Raw genomic sequence first — 18,718 nt, forward strand, 5'->3', positions numbered from 1 at the left:
TTTTCGCCCTGTGGTGGCACAGTTGAGTAGTTGAGCCCCAGACCACAGACCTACAAAGCCTCAAGTATGTGCTACCTGGCCCTTACAGACAGTTTGTTGATCCCTTTTCTGTAAGAAAGACTTCTGGGGAAAGAAAGCATTCCCTGGTAGCCGATGGCTTTATTTCACACCTAACAACCAACTTAAGATACCATTCTTGAGCCCAGGGTCTCCAAACTGGTATTCCATGATAATAGCAGCAATTCTGACTAGGTTAAAAAGTTTCTCCTGTTTCCTAAAATTTATAAAGTGAAAATCTTCACTCCTGCCGAGGCAGAGAAATTATAACTTAATTTGACATTGTCAGTGTGGCTTGTTCATTTCAGTGATAAAGTAAATGAGAGGAAAGAGCTCTAACAGAAATGTTGCGCGGTTCGGTGAAGCACGGACAGCAGCTACAGCACTTTATCAGTCTGCAGAAGACATCGGACATTTTCAAGGTCTTTAGCAAAAATGGGTTGTGAAGTGCTGCTTTGCATCATCCTGGACCCTACCCCAAAAGACTGAGGGAGCAAGAGCACAACTGCTGAGATGGACTAGCAGGAATACCCAGCCCAGAGGGTTCCTTGTGGGTCTACTATCTGAGTGATCTCTAGATGATGCTGGGTTTGCCTTGAAGCTCACCTGGAGGACAGAGTGGAGCCCGGCGAGGGCTGGTTGCTCTCCGAAGCCCTGTTCCCAGGGGAACTGTGGTCGCTGTCACCATGGTTGCTCCAGTGATTGGCTTCTTCCTCAAATTCCTGCCCAGACATGATCCTTTCAATCTCTTCCTCTGATATCTTTGACAAGGAATTAACACGTTAGACTGGGTGCTCAGGATATCCTCTGTTCCTTTTATAGGACTGAGAACTTACACGGAGATTCCCAGCCCCGCTAGAGAGAAACCCAGACACCCTTCTCCCTACCCCCTACCCCAGGTCTCTCGCTAAGTTAAGACAGCTCGGCTGCTTGCTTCCCAGCACCGTGGCTCACTCCGGCATTTCGCTTGCCCACTTACCCCTCTCAAGCCATAGGGTCTCTAGGTTCTTCAGGACTACCCTTTGTTCTTGAGTGTACTCTTTCCTAAACCACCCTTCCTCAATAATAAATTATTACTTGCCCTTTAAGACTCAGTTCAAATGTCACTTTCTTTGCAAATCCTTCTATCACTCCCTAGACAAAATTTTAGGTCCTATTTCTACCCACTCGATTCTGTGCACTGAGAGAGAGGATGAATAGCATAATGGTTAAGAGTATGAATTCTAGGGTCAGACCACCTTTGTTCTAATCCAGGTTCTACCCCCTTCTAGTTGTACAATCTCAGGCAAGTCATCTAACTATTTGAACCTAAATTCCTTCATATGTATGGTGGAGAGAATAATAGTATCTATCTCATAGGACTGACGCTGAGGATTAAATTAGTTACTACATTAACACATGTTTAGAAAAGAGCCTAATGCATAGCAATAATTATGGAAGGCTAAAAATATTCATTGCTAATGTTATTTTATAACATTTATAGTAATGAATCATAAAAATATCCTCTATGAGACCTAAGGCCATGAGAAGATTTCTTAAAAAGTGCTCAATAAACGCATGTTGGATAAATGAACAAATGCTCACTTGTTACTGACCACGGATTTTCTGAGTTAAGAAAGCCGAGATAAATGAACTGACTCGCCCAAGCTCATACTACATGCCCATGTCTGGGCCGGAGTTTGAGAAAGAGGCCAAAGTCTCCAAATGTTCGGTCCAGTGCTTAAGCTACTACACCACAGAGGGAGGGAACGAACACTCCCTAATGTGTCTAACCCCGGCCGGCTACGCTCAGCACGCAGGACGAGCACGAGTGCTGCAGGGGAAGGCCGACGCATTGTTATCCCCTGTTCCTGTGAAAAGGATGAGAGGACATGGTATCCTGGGTCTGTCTAACTCGAACCTGCGTAATTCTTAGCTCTAGGAGCCTGTGAGGAAACCCTGAGCTGCTCTGGTCATAAATATAGGAGGCATTTCACACTGAAAGGCAGCCAGCGCACAGGAATCGGAGGGGAAATAAGAAACATTTAACTGGTGTATAGGTTGAGTGATTGGTCTTAAACAGATTGGACCACACGCTGAATTAAAGGGGATGTCTTTCTTTCTTCAGTCACAAGCAGCAACAAACAAACAAACAAACAAACAGACAATAAATAAAAGGTATGTTCTCTTAGGGGCCCCGAGAACACTGAAATCACTGTTTGCACTTCTTAAGTCATGTGAAGACAAACGGTGCCACCAAACTACCAGACACCCACTGAGGCCCTGACGGAAGCGGCCTCAGTGACGGCGGTGAGAGCAGACCAGAGCTTGGTGGACACGGAGTAACTGGCGCTGGGTGAACAGGGCCAGTCCTGGTAGCATCTGCTTATTCCAGCTGGGAGCTCCAGTCAGACTGCACCTGTCTCTCCCTGTGGGTGCCGTGGGACACTGGGACATCACTGATGCACTGGACAGGTAGGTGATGGACCATGCTGACAGTGCTTGAAGCTGCGTTCAAATCTCATCTGCAGTTTCCTAGCTGGACTTTTACTGCTGGGCAAGTCACTCAAATTCTCTAAGCCTTAGCTTCCTTATCTGCAGGAGACGATGGAGATAATGCTACCTCCCTCATAGCCCAGGGTTCCCTCACGGGGTGCTGGAGCAAGAAAATATGCAGGTTTGAATCAGACAGACTTGGGAGGTTAATCTAAGATAAAGTTATAAAGTGTGGGTATACAACAGGTGCTCAATAAGTGAAAATTCTATCCCTTGTTATTTTTTAAAAAAAGATTTTATTTTTAGAAAGAGGAGAAGAGAGGGAGAAAGAGAAGGAGAGAAACATCAATGTGTGGCTGCCTCTCGAATGCCCCCTACTGGGGACCTGGCCTGCAACCCATGCATGTGCCCTGACTGGGAATCAAACCGGCGGCCCTTTGGCTCACAGGCCAGCGCTCAATCCACTGAACCACACCAGGCAGGGCGTATTCTTTGTTATTTTTAATTATGCTTAAACACAGTTAAGAACTTGGCAAGCACAGCTCTCTTTTTAACACACCCTAGAAACAGTAAGGGGCTAAAAGGAAAATTAAATGCCCAGTGGTGTCAGTAAGTCAAATGCAATGGCTGATGAAACAGGCTCCTCTGAGCATCAGCTCCCTCAACTCTGCCCAGAGTCAAGAGATGCACAGGGAGCCAGGCAGGGTACGCGCCCACAGTGAACACCATGTGCAATGGTGAAAACTGAAAGCTTTTCCTCGAAGATCAGGGTCAAGGCAAGGATGCCCACTCTTAACACTTCTACTCAACACAGCACTGGAAGTCCTAGAAGGGCAACCAGGCAAGAAAAAGAAATAAAAGACATCTAAATCAGAAAGGAAGAAGTAAAACGATCTCTGTTAACAGATGACATTATGTTGTAAGTAGAAAACCCGAAAGATTCCACCAAAAAACTGTCAGAACTAAAAAAAGAATTCAGCAAGTTGCATGATATAAAATCAACATATGAAAATTAGTTGCATTTTTACACTAATAATGTATTATTTAAAAAGGAAATTAAGAAAACAATGTCATTTACAATAGTATCAAAAGAATAAAATACTTAGGAATAAACTTAATTAAGGAGGTTAAAAGCCTGCACACTGTTAAAAGAAATTAAACACTGCTGAAAGAAATTAAAAACATAAGTAAACAGAAAGATATCCTGTGTCACATGGAAGACTTACTATTGTTAAAATGCGCATGCTAAATCCCTACCAAATCCCAATAGTATTTTTGGAGAAATAGAAAATATAATCTTAAATTTTTTTTAAATATTTTATTTATTTATTTTTTAGAGAGGGAAGGGAGGGAGATAGAGAGAGAGAGAGAGAGAGACATCAATGTGCGGTTGCTAGGGGTTATGGCCTGCAACCCAGGAATGTACCCTGGCTGGGAATCGAACCTGGGACACTTTGGTTCCCAGCCCGCACTCAATCCACTGAGCTATGCCAGCCAGGTAATCTTAAAATTTTTATGGAAACACAAAGAACTCCAGCCAGAACAATCCTGAGAAAAATCAACATAGCTAGAGGCCTTATAGTTCATTTCAAACTACACTGCAAAGCTATAGTAATCAAAACAGTATGGTACTGGCATACAGACAGACATATGGACCAAGGGAATAGAACACAGAGCCCCCAAATAAACTCATGCATATATGGTCACAAGATCTTTGATGGGGAAAGAATAGTCTCTTAAACAAGTGGTATCAGAATGTAAGATCTAAAAATATAAAACTCCTAAAAAAATACAAAGAAGGAAAAGCTTCTTTGATATGGGCTTTGGCAATGATTTCTTGACTATTACACCAAAAGCACAAGCAAAAAGAGCAAAAACAGACAAATGGAATTACATCTAATTAATGTACTTCCACAAAGTAAAGGACATGGTCAACAAGATGAACAATCAACTTACAGAATGAGAGCAAATATTTGCAAACCATGTATCTGATAAAGGGGTAATATCCAAGATACACAGAGAATCCCTGCAACTCAATAACAAAAAAACAAATAACCTGATTAAAAAATGGCCAATCAATCCCTGGCCAGGTGACTCAGTTGGTTGAAGCATCGTCCATACACCAAAATGTTATCGGTTTGATTCCTGGTCAGGGCGCCTATGGGAGGCAACCAACTGATGTCTCTCTCTCACCATCAGTGTTTCTCTCTCTCCCTTCCCCTCTCTCTAATATCAATAAACGTATCCTTGGGTGAGGGTTAAAAAAATAAGCCAAATGACTTGAAGAGACATTTCTCCAAAGACATATAAACAGCCAACAGGTATAGAAAAAGATGCTCAACATGACTAATTATTACGGAAATGCAAATCAAAGTCACAATGAGATATCACTCCACATCTATTAAGATAGTCATTATCAGGAAGAAGAAGAAGAAAAAACCCAGAAAAGAAATGCTGGAGAAGATGTGGACAACGGGAACGCTTGAGCACTGCCGGCGGGAATGTAAAATGGTATGGCCATTATGAAAAACAGTATGGACGTTTCCCCCCAAAAGACAAATACCATATGATCTCACCTACAAGTGGAACCTAATCAACAAAACAAGTAAGCAAAACATAACCAGAGACATGGAAATAAAGAACAAACTGACAGAAACCAGAGGGGAGGAGAGAGGGGGATAACTGGGCCAAGAAGTGGAAGGGTCACCAGGGAACGTGTATAAAGCACCCATGGACAGTGACACCGGGGGGCGGGGCAGGCAAGAGAGCTGAATGTGGGAGGTGGGGGTAGACAGGGCAGGGGAGAGTAATGGGGGGAGAGTGGGGGCAACTGTAATTGCACAATAAAAAAACAAATATGGACAATTAAAAAAATTAAAACTGTAAGTACCACATGACCCAGCAATCCCAGCAGCAGTTGACAGAATCAAGGTGAGCAGCTACAGGAGCATCTAAAACCCGAGGCTTCCGGAATGGATCATACAGAGTGAGGCCAAGAACTCACCTGGACTGGCCCAATGCTCTTGTTCCGGCCCCCAGGCATGCCGTCTTCTCTGATTGCTGGAAGGAAACGTAAGCAAGAGAGTCAGAACCATGCTCACAGAAGCTAGGCACCAAAAGAGAATTTCTTTGGCCAAAAGCACAAGGTAGTAATAGGTGAAGCTGAGAGTAAATCGTAGGCCTTTTTGGCCTCAAAGCACATATTCTTTCCATTATTCCAGGCCACCTCGTAGGCAGCAGATACTTTTAGGTCCCCAGGGTGCTAGGTACACACTACACACACTGTGCATTCAGTGTGCTCAGCTCAGGAGACAGCATTAACAGCCCCACAGTTAAACATATCCCATCAGGATAATGCAGCTGAAGACCGGTAATTGAAGGACAGGAATAGAAAGAGTATGTTCCTTGTTACATATCTTTTATTTCCAGTCAAAGTTTGAGTCTAATTTGTAGAATGAAGAGAACAGCATTTTTTGTTTGATTTTAAATTAGAATATTGACTTCACTCATTTCTCCTTACAAGGGCAGTCGGTGGAGTTCCCTTACCATTGACTTTCCACTCAGGTGATTCAACGAAAGTACAAAGTTGTTCAGCATTCTCTGACTGTAAAAAGCATCCTTTACACGGTACCAGCCTCACTAAGGATTACAACTACTAATACTATCACTTTCACTGTTTACGGAGCCCTTAATATGGGGCACAGAAAAGACACTCTTGATTTGCAATTATAGAAAGGCTCTGGTGTTTGGCAAAGCTTTCTAGAAAGACAACTTCTGAACTGAACCTTAACAGATGAACAGGATTTATGCAGACAGAAAAAGGCCTCTCCAGACCGAGGGAACAGGGCACAGAAAAGCTGTGAGTTGAAAGTAAATATGGAGCGCTGTTTCTGGGAATTCCCCAGTGGCTCAATCTGGCTCGTGTGTGTTTGTGTGCGCGCGCCTGTGTAGAGCAGAGCAGCAAGAGATGAGGCTGGTCGGGCCGGATTACAGAAAGCCTTGAATATCAGGCTGAAACTATGGACTTCAGCAGAGGGACCTGAGGATAAGATGGAATGCAGAAGAGGGCAAGTGAAGCTGGCATTTTTTAAAAATCCATGATGATCACTGCAGAGGGTGGTTAGAAGGGTGGCATCACATGACAGCAAGCTTTGCTATAATATACCTACTAGAAAAAAAACTACCACAAAGACGTAGAAAGTCCTCGGGCAGCGCTGGCTGCCTGAGAAGGTGAGGGCTCCAGGTGTAACACTCGATTCCTGTGATAACTGAAAGGCTGGCAGGAAGTTCATTCCCCTTAAAGGAGACATTGATTGTGGTATCCTTAGATTATATCTGAATTAGGTAAGTTTGAGCCTAAATCCTGTGTCTGCCTCATCTGTGTAATTACAGACACGTTTCTTCACATCTCTGAATAAATAAAACTTCAGAATAAATTAAATTTACTGAAAAATAAAGAGGGGCTATTGCAACCTGTCTTGTGGGGTTATTGTAAGGATTATATATAAAATAATACAGCTAAAGCTCCACGCACAGAGCCTGGCTTATAAAGTACGCACGTACTCAGTAACTAATCCTTCCCTCTCTCCAGCCCCTTTTCTCCCAACACAGAAGTTAAACCAAGGTTCCATTCTCAACTTTGCTAGAGTCTTAGTAGCTTCATCTGTGAAATGAAGTCAACATAGTCTTTTTTACAAGACTGCTGTGAATTTGGAGTAAGAAAAATACACAGCCTATGTCAGGGGTAGAAGCATGCCTGATTGTCTGGGAGCTCTCTCTCAGCTTAATTTCAAGTTCTGGAAAAGCCTTAATTCCTTTCTCTCCTGTCCCAGGATCAATGGCAGTCTTCAGGCACTTCTGTTTCTAATACCAACACCCCACATGCCTCTGCTTCAGCTCACAGGTACAGAACAAAGATCACTGGCATATAAAACACCGAATATATTTCACGTGAAATCTCCCTCTCACCATCTTGGAGATGGTGAAGGAACTCGACATGCTTTCCTCTTTGTTTAAGGAGCCATAAGCTTCGAAGATTTACATCTTGGCAATTTCTTATGCCGGTATTTAAAAGCTCATGTTGTCCCTCAACCCCATTCATACACCCACTAGGAAAGTATCAGTATCACTCCCATTGAACAGATGAACCCAAGGCCAGAGAAATGAATGAACTATTTTGCCTCGGGTGACAGAAACTAAACAGCAAGATCAGGGTTGGGGCCCAGGCTACCAGACTAAGGCCAGCTTCTTGCCAGCACCAGTATTTCCTATAGTGTGTGCATCCCACCAGAAAGACATAATTTTAGGTGGTACACAGATAAACCCTTAATTATACATTTATCTTAACATGCACTAAAAAGTACTGATTTTTCATTCACCAAAGAGATAAAAAATTCCCTTTGAAAATTAACTCTGTCCTGACTGGAGTGGCTCAAAAGGTCGCTGGTTCGATTCCCAGCCAGGGCACAAGCCTAAGCTGCCAGTTTGGTGCCCAGTCGGGGTATGAGAGGCAACTGATCAGTGTGTCTTTTTCACATCGATGTTTCTCTCCTTCTGTCTCCTTTCCTTCCCCCTCTCTAAAAATAAACTAACAATATTTAAAAAAAGAAGACAAACTTTTTCTAAAAAACTGATTTAAAGAAAAATAAAAAGTAAACAGTCCTGGCTTAGTCAGAGATGCTAGAATCTGTCAGGACGGCATGAAACTGCCTGAAGTATGGGAAGCACCACAACGGGTCACAGCGCCTCTGCTAAAACGGAAAGTTGGGTCGCATTATAAAGCCTATAATGCACTCACAGGTTATCGCATTTGATCCTCAGAACAACCCTGGAAGGTGTACATCAATATTATCCTATGCAGCTTAGAGATGAAGAAAATGAAGCTCAGAGAGGTCAAGGGACTTGTTCACGGTTACTCAGGAAAGGGCCGACAGAGCTGGGGTTTCCATCTGGCTCTTCTGATTCTCAAGCTGTGCTTTTCTGCAATGCTACACCGGGCTAAGAGCAAGTGTTTCAGCAGGGCTGAGAGTCAGTCTTTCTGGTAGTGAACTGATTAAAAAGAAACAAGCAAACAAAGGGCTTTTGGGTACCAGAGCACAGAAATGGTCTGCTGCACCTACTGTCCAACCCGAAGAGAGCGGCACCAGTTATGGTTCTTCTATCTGCTCAGAAGCACAAATACTCTTTCTGCTCGGGAACACATGCATCTACCATTCCTCACTTAGGCCTGGGCAACCAACTGAATCCAGAAACCAGAGACACTAGCAGGACACAAAGCTAACTCCATCGACACCCTGCTCAAAACCCACTGCTGGCTCGCTCTGGTCTTCAAGCTAAGTCCGAGCTCCCTAGCTTTACACTTAAGACCACTTGTGATCTGGTTCCTCTGGGGTTCCCCATCCCCATCTCTTGACACAAATGTTACACTGTACGTACCCACAGAGAACTGTTCTTTAGTCCTTAAACATGCCATGCTGTTTTGCTTACGTGCTGCTGCCCCGACTCAGAAAGAAAATTTACAGTGAAAAAACCCGGCAGCATCACCTTACTCAAGCGCGTTGAGTTAACATGAAGAATAAGGGGAAAGACTTAGACCATGTGCTCTTGATATAATGCACTGAGGGGACACGTCACTTTCATGGACTTCTTGCTAGAAATGCGTAACCTGAATCTCATCGTGAAGAAGCTGACAAACTCAGTCCAGGGATAGTCTACAAAATAAACAACTTGTTTTCTTCAAAATTGAGAATGTTATAAAAGAGAAAATAAGGCTGAGAAATGACTTCAGATTAAGATTAAAGAGACATAAAAACGAAATGTGATATGTTGGCTCCTAGATTAGAAGAAACAAATTGCTCTAAAGGATGCTGGGATAATCAGTAAAATTTGAATAAGGCCTGCTAATTAGATAATAGTATTATGTCATGTCAAAGTCCCCGATTTTGATAATAGTACTATGATTATGTTAGAAGCAACCCCCTTTGCATGTCTGTAACTCCCCCCTCTCTCTCTGAAAAGAGGGCAAGAAGGGGGATGGGGTGGGGTCATTTTTAAAAGGCTCTTTAAGTTTGTAAGGAGCCCAAACTCCTATTCCTTCAACACTGTTTGTGAGGTTTCTCAGGGCTCCATCTTTATCCTGGGTCAGTGATACGGTGGTGCCACAAGATCCCTGTCTCAACAATACCATTCTACAAACGTGAACATCCTCCAAGAAGCTTTCCTTAACCCTTTTAGAAATTCCAACTAGTTAACTAGGAAGTTATGAGACAACAAAGTTAAGGGAATTTTACATTTTTCATATAATGACTTAACTGACATGAATTCCTCCATGAGGCTCAGTGTAGCTTCCTCTTGCCTCTGAAGATTTTACAGTATAGTAGTCCCCTTGTCTGTGGTTTTGCTCTCCACGGTTGTAGTCAGAAAATATTAAATGGAAAACTCCAGATCAACAATGCATAAGTTTTGAACAGCGTACTGTTATGGGTAGTGTAATGAAACTTTGTGCAGCCCTGCCCCTGATGGGAACCATCCCTCTGTCCAGCGCACCCACACTCTGTACGCTATCCACCCACTCGTCACCCTCCACCCACTGGCCACCTTGGTTATGAGAAAGAGAAACCCAGGCCACATTCGCAAAACTTTTATTATAGCATATTGTTATGAATATTCTATATTATTAGTAGTTATTAATGTTGATCTCTTACTTTCCTAATCTATAAATTAAACCTTATCATAGGTATATATGTATAGAAAAAACATAGTATATATAAGAGGCCACAGAAAAAATCCTGGAATTTATCTATAAAAAAATGTGTATTTACTCTCTCATGTTTAAATTGCAGTCACCTTCAAAGCACTCTCCATCTGATGCAATACACCTATTTTTTTTATTTGACCCTGCCTCAGGTTTATTTGCCCAAACACCACAGGAGGACAACCGCCCCAGGGGCACACCAGTCCTTCTGTCCTCACATCAGCAGACAGAGGCCTCTACTATGGAGCCTTTGCAGGGGCCTGGGCACCTTTGGGAGCCTGAGCCTGAGCCTGAGGTGGACCCTGAGCCGGAGCTGCATCTGCAGCCTGGGGCTTGGTTTGGGCCTTGGCCTTGGCTTTTGGCTGGCAGAGCCAGAGACCCTTGGCGATGCAGGCACGAGCACGTTTCCCCAGCTTGGGGTGAGCAGTGTAAACAAGTTGACTGAGCTTGCAGCTGCTGCCCTTTGGGACCTTGGGCTTGACCTCCTTGGACTTGACCAGGGCCTTGATAGCCCCAGCACGTGCACTCATGGCCTGGGCGTTGTTGGCCTGCATGTTCTTCAGGCCCTTCTTGTTGTGCTTCTTGGCAAAGTGCATGTTCCCCAGGAACTTGGGGTCTACCCCCTCGAGAGACTCCTATCTTTGTGATTGGGGTGTCTTGATGCCATTTCTGTACCACTTTGGGGACTGGCTGTGCGTGGTGTGGTTCTTGGACTTGGCTGTATCTACACCCAAGGCCACGGTTCTTGAAGTGCCTGAGACTGAAAGAGGCAAAACACCCATTGAGATGTTTTTTCCACTGCTGAAAACAGTTTTTGAACTCATTGGTTTTGATGCCTTTTTAGTGCTTCTGCCACTTTTTGTTTCACCTCTTCCACATCAGCAAAACAACTCCCTTTGAGGACTTTTACCATCAGGGAAAACCAAAAAAAATGTTGCTGAGGGCAAGATCAGGTGAACAGGGAGGGTGGGGTATGGGGATCAATTTTGGTCAACAACTGCTGACCACTCAGCTCTGTGTGGGCAGGTGCACTCATAAATCAGCCATCACGAAATGGGCAAACACATGGAAAGAGTCTTAAAAAAAAATTCACTGAAGCCAAACGCAGCCTCTCATAACACCAGCTGGTACACTGATATAGAAGGGTTCCTAGAGCACTCACCTAGTGGGGGAAGCCTGTACTACGAGGGTCCTGCCCTCCAGAAGATAATTTTGTTTTTTTTTAAGGTCCTCCCTTGTAGGGTTTAGTATTAGCCATGGTTTTCAAGCATCTACTGGGGGTACTAGGACATACCTCCTGCAATTAAGGAGGGGACTATTTTATTTCTCCTATCCCACTTCCTGCCCAGGCCCCGCACCACAGTGCATCCTACCTTAACTGTGTTATCTGCTGAGGGACACAGAGGAAGTAGGACTTGGTCCGAGTCCTTGAGGGACTCATTGTCTGAAAATGAGGGCGGGGGGTGGGGGGCAGACAAAATAACAGACAGAGACAGCACAGGTGACCAGGGCTAAGGGCAGAGGGAAATAAGGGGCTGCTGAAGCACAGGATCACCTGGTAGGAGGAGGGTATCAGAGAAGGCTTCTTAGAGGGCGCCATAAATAAAAGCTGAGCCTCCAAAAAATTTAAAAAGCATATACGGCAGGGTGAAGAAGAGGGGGTAGAGTATTCCAGGAAGATAAAATCCCATATACATAATTCCCCCAGTAGAAATATCCCGGGGCTGGCGAGCTGGGACGGAGTGAGGACTGTATGTGGGGAGCAGCAGGGAGAAAAAGGAAGGGATGAAGTGGCTGATGCCAGAGTCAGCAGGGCCTGGACAACCACCCCAAGGGGCCCCTCTACCTGTAAATGGTAAGACAGTGAGGAATGTGTGTTCAGAGTACCGGGTGAGCAACGCGGACGGACACACAGGGCCCAGCCTCCACTCACAGCCCTATTTAAATCTCGCTCAATGTCTTGCTAATTAGTTTCATAAACAACCAACTTTCAGGTCTGAAAAGATATTTGTGTCCAGAAATGGTGAACAACACAGGGCTGACTCATACATGGCAGCTGCATTTTTTAATTAACTTTTAAATTTTAAGGGAAGTTTAAACTTACAGAGGAGTTTAAAATATGGTGGAGAGAATTTCCACATACCTTACTTCCAGCTTCCCCTTCTGTTAACATCTTACGAAACCAAAGACTGCTCACCAAAAACTAAATGAACTTTGGTACAATACTATTATTATTAACTAAAGTTACAGACCTTCCGTCTCCCCCAGTTTCACGGATGTCTTTTTTCTGTTCTGGAATCCAACCCGGGGTCCACAGAGCATGGAGTTGTCATGTGGATCCACAATCTCCTCCGATCTGTGATAGTTTCTTAGTCTCTCCTTATCTTCTGTGGACTTTGACACTTTCGGAGAGTGTTTTGTAGAATGCAAGTTATTTTAAATGTCTTTCAATTTGAGCTTCTCTGTTTTCTCAAGATTAGATTGAAATGAGCTTATCCCCATGTGTATGCCTATGTATATGTTTGTGTATACACAGAAATATCTAGATCTATTTATACATCAAGGGGGTCACATGATGTCAATGTCAGCACACTGGAGATGTTACCCTGATTACTTGGCTAAAGTGGTATCTATCAGAATTCTCTACCAAAACTTATTTTTCTCTTTGTAATTCCTAAATATTCTGAGACTATGCAAACAGTGTATCCATTTAAACCTATGCTCTCTGTATTTTGGCGTGTACCAATGGATCTTGTCTGCGGCAGCTCTAACTGGACTTCTACTGTTCTATTTCCCTCGTTTCTTCTTTTTCTTTCTTTTTAAAAAAATATATAACACTTTCTGGCACCACAAAGTGATCCAGGCTCATCTTTTTTTTTTTTTTTTTAATTTGTTGATTTCTAGGGAGAAAGGAAGGTGGGGAGAGAGGGAGAGAGACAGAGACAGTGATATCTGTTGTTCCACTTACTTACACATTCACTGGTTGCTTCTTGTATGTGCCCTGACTGGGGATCAAACCTGCAACCTTGGCCTACCAAGGTGACACTCCACCAACTGAACAACCTGGTCAGGGCCTACTCAGGCTCACATTTTCCTACCTCAGTCCTAGATTCAACCAGTAGTCCAAGGAGTCATGATTCCTCCCTTTTATTGATACTTAGAAACCAAGATCTGGGTGCTAGGTATGCTCATTGCTTTTAGCCCCTCTCAATGGACAGAGCTAGAATGTATGTATCAAGAATGGTTTGTATGACATCAATGTAACCTGGCAGCCAAGGAGAGTGGACTGGAATGCGCATGCGTGAACAATGACGACTTCACTGTACTAGTCAGTGGGAACAGTAGACAGGACAGTAGACACCCTTGAGGGAGCATGTGTACTGTGTGGCTGTAGCATTCAAAATGACTGAGCAAGTAGATCAATAAATCTGCATCAAATTTTGTGTTTAAGCTTGAACATTCTCCACAGAAACTACCTGAATGATTCAGAGGCTGCAGCTAGGGGCAACAGGTGATTGGCAGCTTTGTCATAACAGTGCACCCACTCGTGCATCACATCTGGTGCAGAGTTTTTTGCTAAAACATCAAATCGCCCAGGTGACTCAGCCCCAGATTTGGCACCCTATGACTTCTGGCTTTTCCCAAAAGTAAAATCACCTTTGAGAGGGAAGAGATTTCAGGCCATCGATGAGATTCAGGAAAATACGACAGGGCATCTCTGATGGTGTTTGGGAGAACTGTGTGAGGTCCCAAGGTACCTACTTCAAAGTGGGGACTGAGGTGTCATTGTCCTATGTGCAAGGTTTTTTGTATCTTCTTCAATAAATGCCTCTATTTTCCACAGTGTATGGCTGGATCCTTTCTGGACAGACTAGTATCTATATACCTACCCGTATTTTGCTGTATATAATACCCACTTTTTTGCCCAAATTCTGAGGGAAATGCAAGGATATGCATTATACATGGGTGGTACCAGTACATAAAATTTCTTGTACCATGTGTTAAAAAACAAATGCTAAAATTCCTTTATAATACAAAAAACCAAGTATCTAAATAAATAAATACTTGAATTAAAAAAAAATTAAAAGGAAAGATTCCCCCCCTCAAAGTTTAGGCCCAAAACGTGGGTGTGCATTACACATGGCAAAACGCTGCACCTGCTGATCTCAGCTCATGCATCCGCACACACCCCTCCCTCTACATACTCTCATCAGCCAACCTAAACACGAATCCATGTGGGTACCCCGATTCCAGTCTGGCACTAGGGGTTTGACTCCCCCTTTCCTGATGTATGACTTCCTTCTCGTGGTGAGGTGAGGAACCAGACTCTCATCATCTACAATATAATGACTTGTTTGTCCAACCCTAGCATCCAAGGAAAAGTGATGAATTCCAAGCCCACGGCCCTGCAAGATTTACGAACTAGGGTGCTTTGCTTGTATGCAGTTCTTTTTGTCTTCAGCCTTATGGCATACAATCAAAACACTGTTTTTCCAAGGTCAGCAGCTCCTACCTTCCCACTGCCTTCAGTGTGGCTATGTGATTTATGTCCTCGTGCTGCAGGTAGACCTCGTACATCAGTTAGATTCGTCTGCATTCTACCCCCACCCCTGCCACATACGGGCTGCTTTCAAACAAACAAACAAACAAACAAACAAGCAAGCAAGCAAGCAAGCAAGCAAGCACACTGCTCTGACTGAGGGGCTCAGTTGGTTGGAGCGTCGTCTGGTACACCAAAAGGTTGGTTTCCATCCCCAGACAGGACATGTATTGGGGGGGCCGGGGGGGGGGCAACTGACTGATGTTTCTTTCTCACATCGATGTCTCTCCCTCTTCTCTCTTTTTCTCTCAAATCAATAAATACATCCTCAGGTAAGGCTTTTTAAAAAACAAAAACTATACACATTAAAATTGTGGTGTATAATTCTACAGGTTTTAACAAATGCATAAAAGTATGTGTTGAACATCACAGTTCAATGCAGGACAGTTCCATCACACCAAAAAAATTCCAATGGCAACTTTAGTTTTAATTCCACTTTCCCAGCAGCAACCAGGAGGTGGCAGGGTTTCCCTCTTAGAGGCAGCCTTCGCAGGCAGCTGAGCCTGCCGGCTCTGCCTGGGAGACCTGGCAGGCAGCTCTCCGTCCCTCACATCCGTTTGCCATCATCTTCTGGCTACGATTGTAAAGGTTATGAGGTTAAACTTCTTCTTCCCTAAAATAAGTGAATTTGGCTGGAAGGCTCAGAACCTCACACTCCAACTAAATATGTAGGGTGATTCAGCTGAGTAGTCAAGAAGGCATCCCATAAATAAACTCTGAGAAAATAATCTTCCCAGTGAAGCCAACAAAGGTACATGAAAAAACTAGAGACCAACACAAAACCAGATGAAGGTGGGTAGATGACCACACACTCTCTTTTCAAGACATTTCTCATTTGATCCTGGTGGCTGCTGGGGACAAAAACAGGGATTCCATGGAAAGTGACCTCCCGAGGTGATCTGATCATAAATTCCTAACCCGCAGGTCACGCCGGGCAGTCACTCCTAGGCGTATCACTTCCTTAGTAAAAGGCTTATCTTTGCCTTAAGCAAGTCCTGTCCATAGTTTCAGCACATCTAGGTTAACACATCTTTGAAATAAACCTCCCTCAAGAGAGCACGTAATCTTAACTACCCTGTACTCCAATCCACGTGACCACCCTAGAGACAGCACAGCATCTTAACTACCCTGTAATCTTCTTACATTCTCTCCTTGATCTCAAATGCATACTAAGAACCTGCTGACTGTTCTTCTCTGAAGCATTTATCTCAGTCTGTTGAAATCTTACTTCCAGGTGTATCCTCTTTCTGGCTCAAGTAAATTGGCCATTATTACCTCGACACCACCAATAAACAAACAGCTGGGGTAAAATCATTTTACTTCCCTAAACTACATTTGTAAACTGAGGGTAATAGTTAATACTCGGGTTGTTGTGTATATGAGGTAATGTAGACAAAGTGCATAAGAGTTTCTAGTACATGTAGTGCTCATAAATATTAGCATTATAAATAAATTACAAATGTTCTAAATTTATCTCGATGACTTTTTATTTATCTCTTACCTTTTCCCATAATGGGCAAATTTTCAAAAGACTCTTCTCATCCCACACGCACACACAAAAACCAACCTGAACTGTATCAGGATGCCTGCATTCTTTAATGTTACAAGCCAGTGTGAGCAGTTCACTAAAGCCGACTAACTCTCACCCCTGCACACTGCTACCAGGACTTCCTAACGCCTTGCTGAGTACTTTTACACACATGGTCACATTTAACGCTCTACAGAGAACTCCGAAAGGTACGTATTATCATTCCATTTCAAAGGTGAGATAACTGAGCATCGGAGGTAGGGAACGCACTGCCCAAGGTCACAGAGCTAGGCCGTCTCCAAGCTCTGCCTGCAGAGCCTCCATTCTCCCTACTGAACCACATGGCACCACGCTCCCCCACCCACGACAACACTCCTCCAGCTGCGCACTGGCCTCCTTCTCTTCTGTATCCAAGTTCTTTTTGGGGTGATTTTTACACTAACAAAATTTTACCACCTCTATGCCAACGGCTCTGCAGGCAGGACTTTCATCTCAGTGCCCATCCTCTTTCTCGGTGGACGGACATCTGTGTGTGTCCTTCTCAGGCACCCCCAACTCAGCATTACCAAGGCCAACACTTTGCCCTACGCTGCATTTTTAGCCTGACCTTTTTTTCTTGGTAGGGTCGGTACTATTAACTCAAACCTTCTACCTCAACTCCTGGTGCTGCCCGATAGCCAGTGTGTCACCAGCTCCTGCCAGGTGAGCTTCCCCCACACCTCCCGTCTTGTGCCATTACCTTCCCTTCCTTCAGATCCTTCAGGCCTTTCTTTGCACTCTTCTGGAAACTTTCTAGGTGGCTTTCGTGCTTCCCCCACCCTAATATGTTCTTCAAAGCTGCCCTCTGAATAAATCCTCTTAGAATATCTGTTTTTTTATGTTGTTTTGGGCTAATAGCTCTTGGAAAGCTTCCAAATAAATCCCAAATTCTTCACCAACCTGGATGCAGACTCCTGAGCATGCCGTGATTCCAGCAAACAAAATGATATTACATTTAGAGGATTTACTGCCTTCCTACCTTTTCATCTAAAATTGCTACTTCCTGTCATCGTGCCCTGAGAGAAGCACTAGTTCAGTGTGTTAGTCCCAGTTAGGGCTTGTTAGCTGGGATCTTGCCGCATGGAGCCTGTGCGTTCGCTCTCACAGAATCCCTAACATCTCACCAGGCTTCTTCCCCGTGTAGTCTGGGAGGTCCCTGTAGGCAGGAGCTGTCCCAGATTCGTTTCTGCGTTGTAAGTACACAGTACAAGGCCAGGCATACAGTGAAAGCTTGGGAAATAAATAATTCCAAGGCTTTACCTTTAGCTGATACTAAAGGTAAAATGGGTGAAGGGTGGGTGGGAGAGCCACAAACACCACTTACCCTTCCGATTCATTCCCATCTGGAGGCATTTGAGCAGGCGGCAGTACTGGCACCTGTTCCTCTGCTTCCGAGACATGACGCAGTTCTTGTCGCGGCTGCACCGATATACCCGCTTGTTGCAAATGCTCCGCTTGAAAAACCCTTTGCAGCCCTCACAGGAGATGATTCCATAGTGCAAGCCTGTGGCGCGGTCCCCGCAAATGAGACAGGTTCGTTGTTCAGCCCGATCATCTGGAACAGAAACTGAACATATTCAAGTTAGGGTACAGTGGGAAAATGGCTTTAAGCCTGCATTTCTAAAGCAAACAAGCCTGCTCTGGCGAGATCAAGAGCATCACCATCTCCAGTACAACTGGCAAACAGGGGACATCTTTAGAACCCTTGTCCTTGGAACAGACTCCTGCTTCTACCTGCAGATGCCACAAATACAGCCTATCAGAAAAAAGAACTCATACTCTTCCCCCTGGATTTCATCATCACTTGGACCAGTATCCAAGTCAGAAATCTGGGAGATATCCTTCCTCTTCCTTAGTTTCCTTTACTCCTCCCTCTCTCTTAGCTTCCTCCTGCCACTGCTCATCACTTTTACCCTGTAGGAGGGTATTAAGGATTACTGAAAATGTATATAAGTGCCCAGCACATGGTATACTCCCCCAAAATGATCACTGTAATTGTTAACAAGTGAAGAGGCTTTAAGCATGCCCAGGTAATAAGCCAGCCAGCCATTCAACAGATATGCACTGAGCAATTATTCTAGCCTAGGCACTACTCTAAGGCATGCACACAACAGTGAATTAAAGTCCCTGGTGAACCTCGCATTCTAGCAGAACATCTAACTCTGTGCCTAGGTTCTGTCCTAGGTACCGCGTATTCAGAAATGAATCATCGTAAGACCCAGACGTTAAAGAACTCACTGTCTAATGAAAAACGAGTTAGTCAAAG

The 18,718-nt window shown here is 44.0% G+C and overlaps 1 protein-coding gene across 3 annotated transcripts in view; it reads right to left on the reverse strand.

Annotated features, from left to right (window-relative positions):
- NR6A1 (nuclear receptor subfamily 6 group A member 1) overlaps positions 1–18,718 on the reverse strand; it is a 198,585-nt gene that overhangs the window by 13,237 nt on the left and 166,630 nt on the right. For all 3 annotated transcript variants that reach the window (XM_045846264.1, XM_045846263.1, XM_045846266.1), the window contains 3 exons: positions 17,777–18,019; positions 5,537–5,592; positions 664–818 (listed from right to left, as the gene is read on the reverse strand). In XM_045846264.1, coding sequence (XP_045702220.1) covers positions 664–818; positions 5,537–5,592; positions 17,777–18,019 — 454 coding nt within the window. The remainder of the gene's footprint in view (positions 1–663; positions 819–5,536; positions 5,593–17,776; positions 18,020–18,718) is intronic.

This window comes from Phyllostomus hastatus, unplaced genomic scaffold, assembly GCF_019186645.2.
Source record: "Phyllostomus hastatus isolate PE091 unplaced genomic scaffold, TTU_PhHast_1.1 phas_contig_495, whole genome shotgun sequence".
NCBI classification, from domain to species: domain Eukaryota; kingdom Metazoa; phylum Chordata; class Mammalia; order Chiroptera; family Phyllostomidae; genus Phyllostomus; species Phyllostomus hastatus.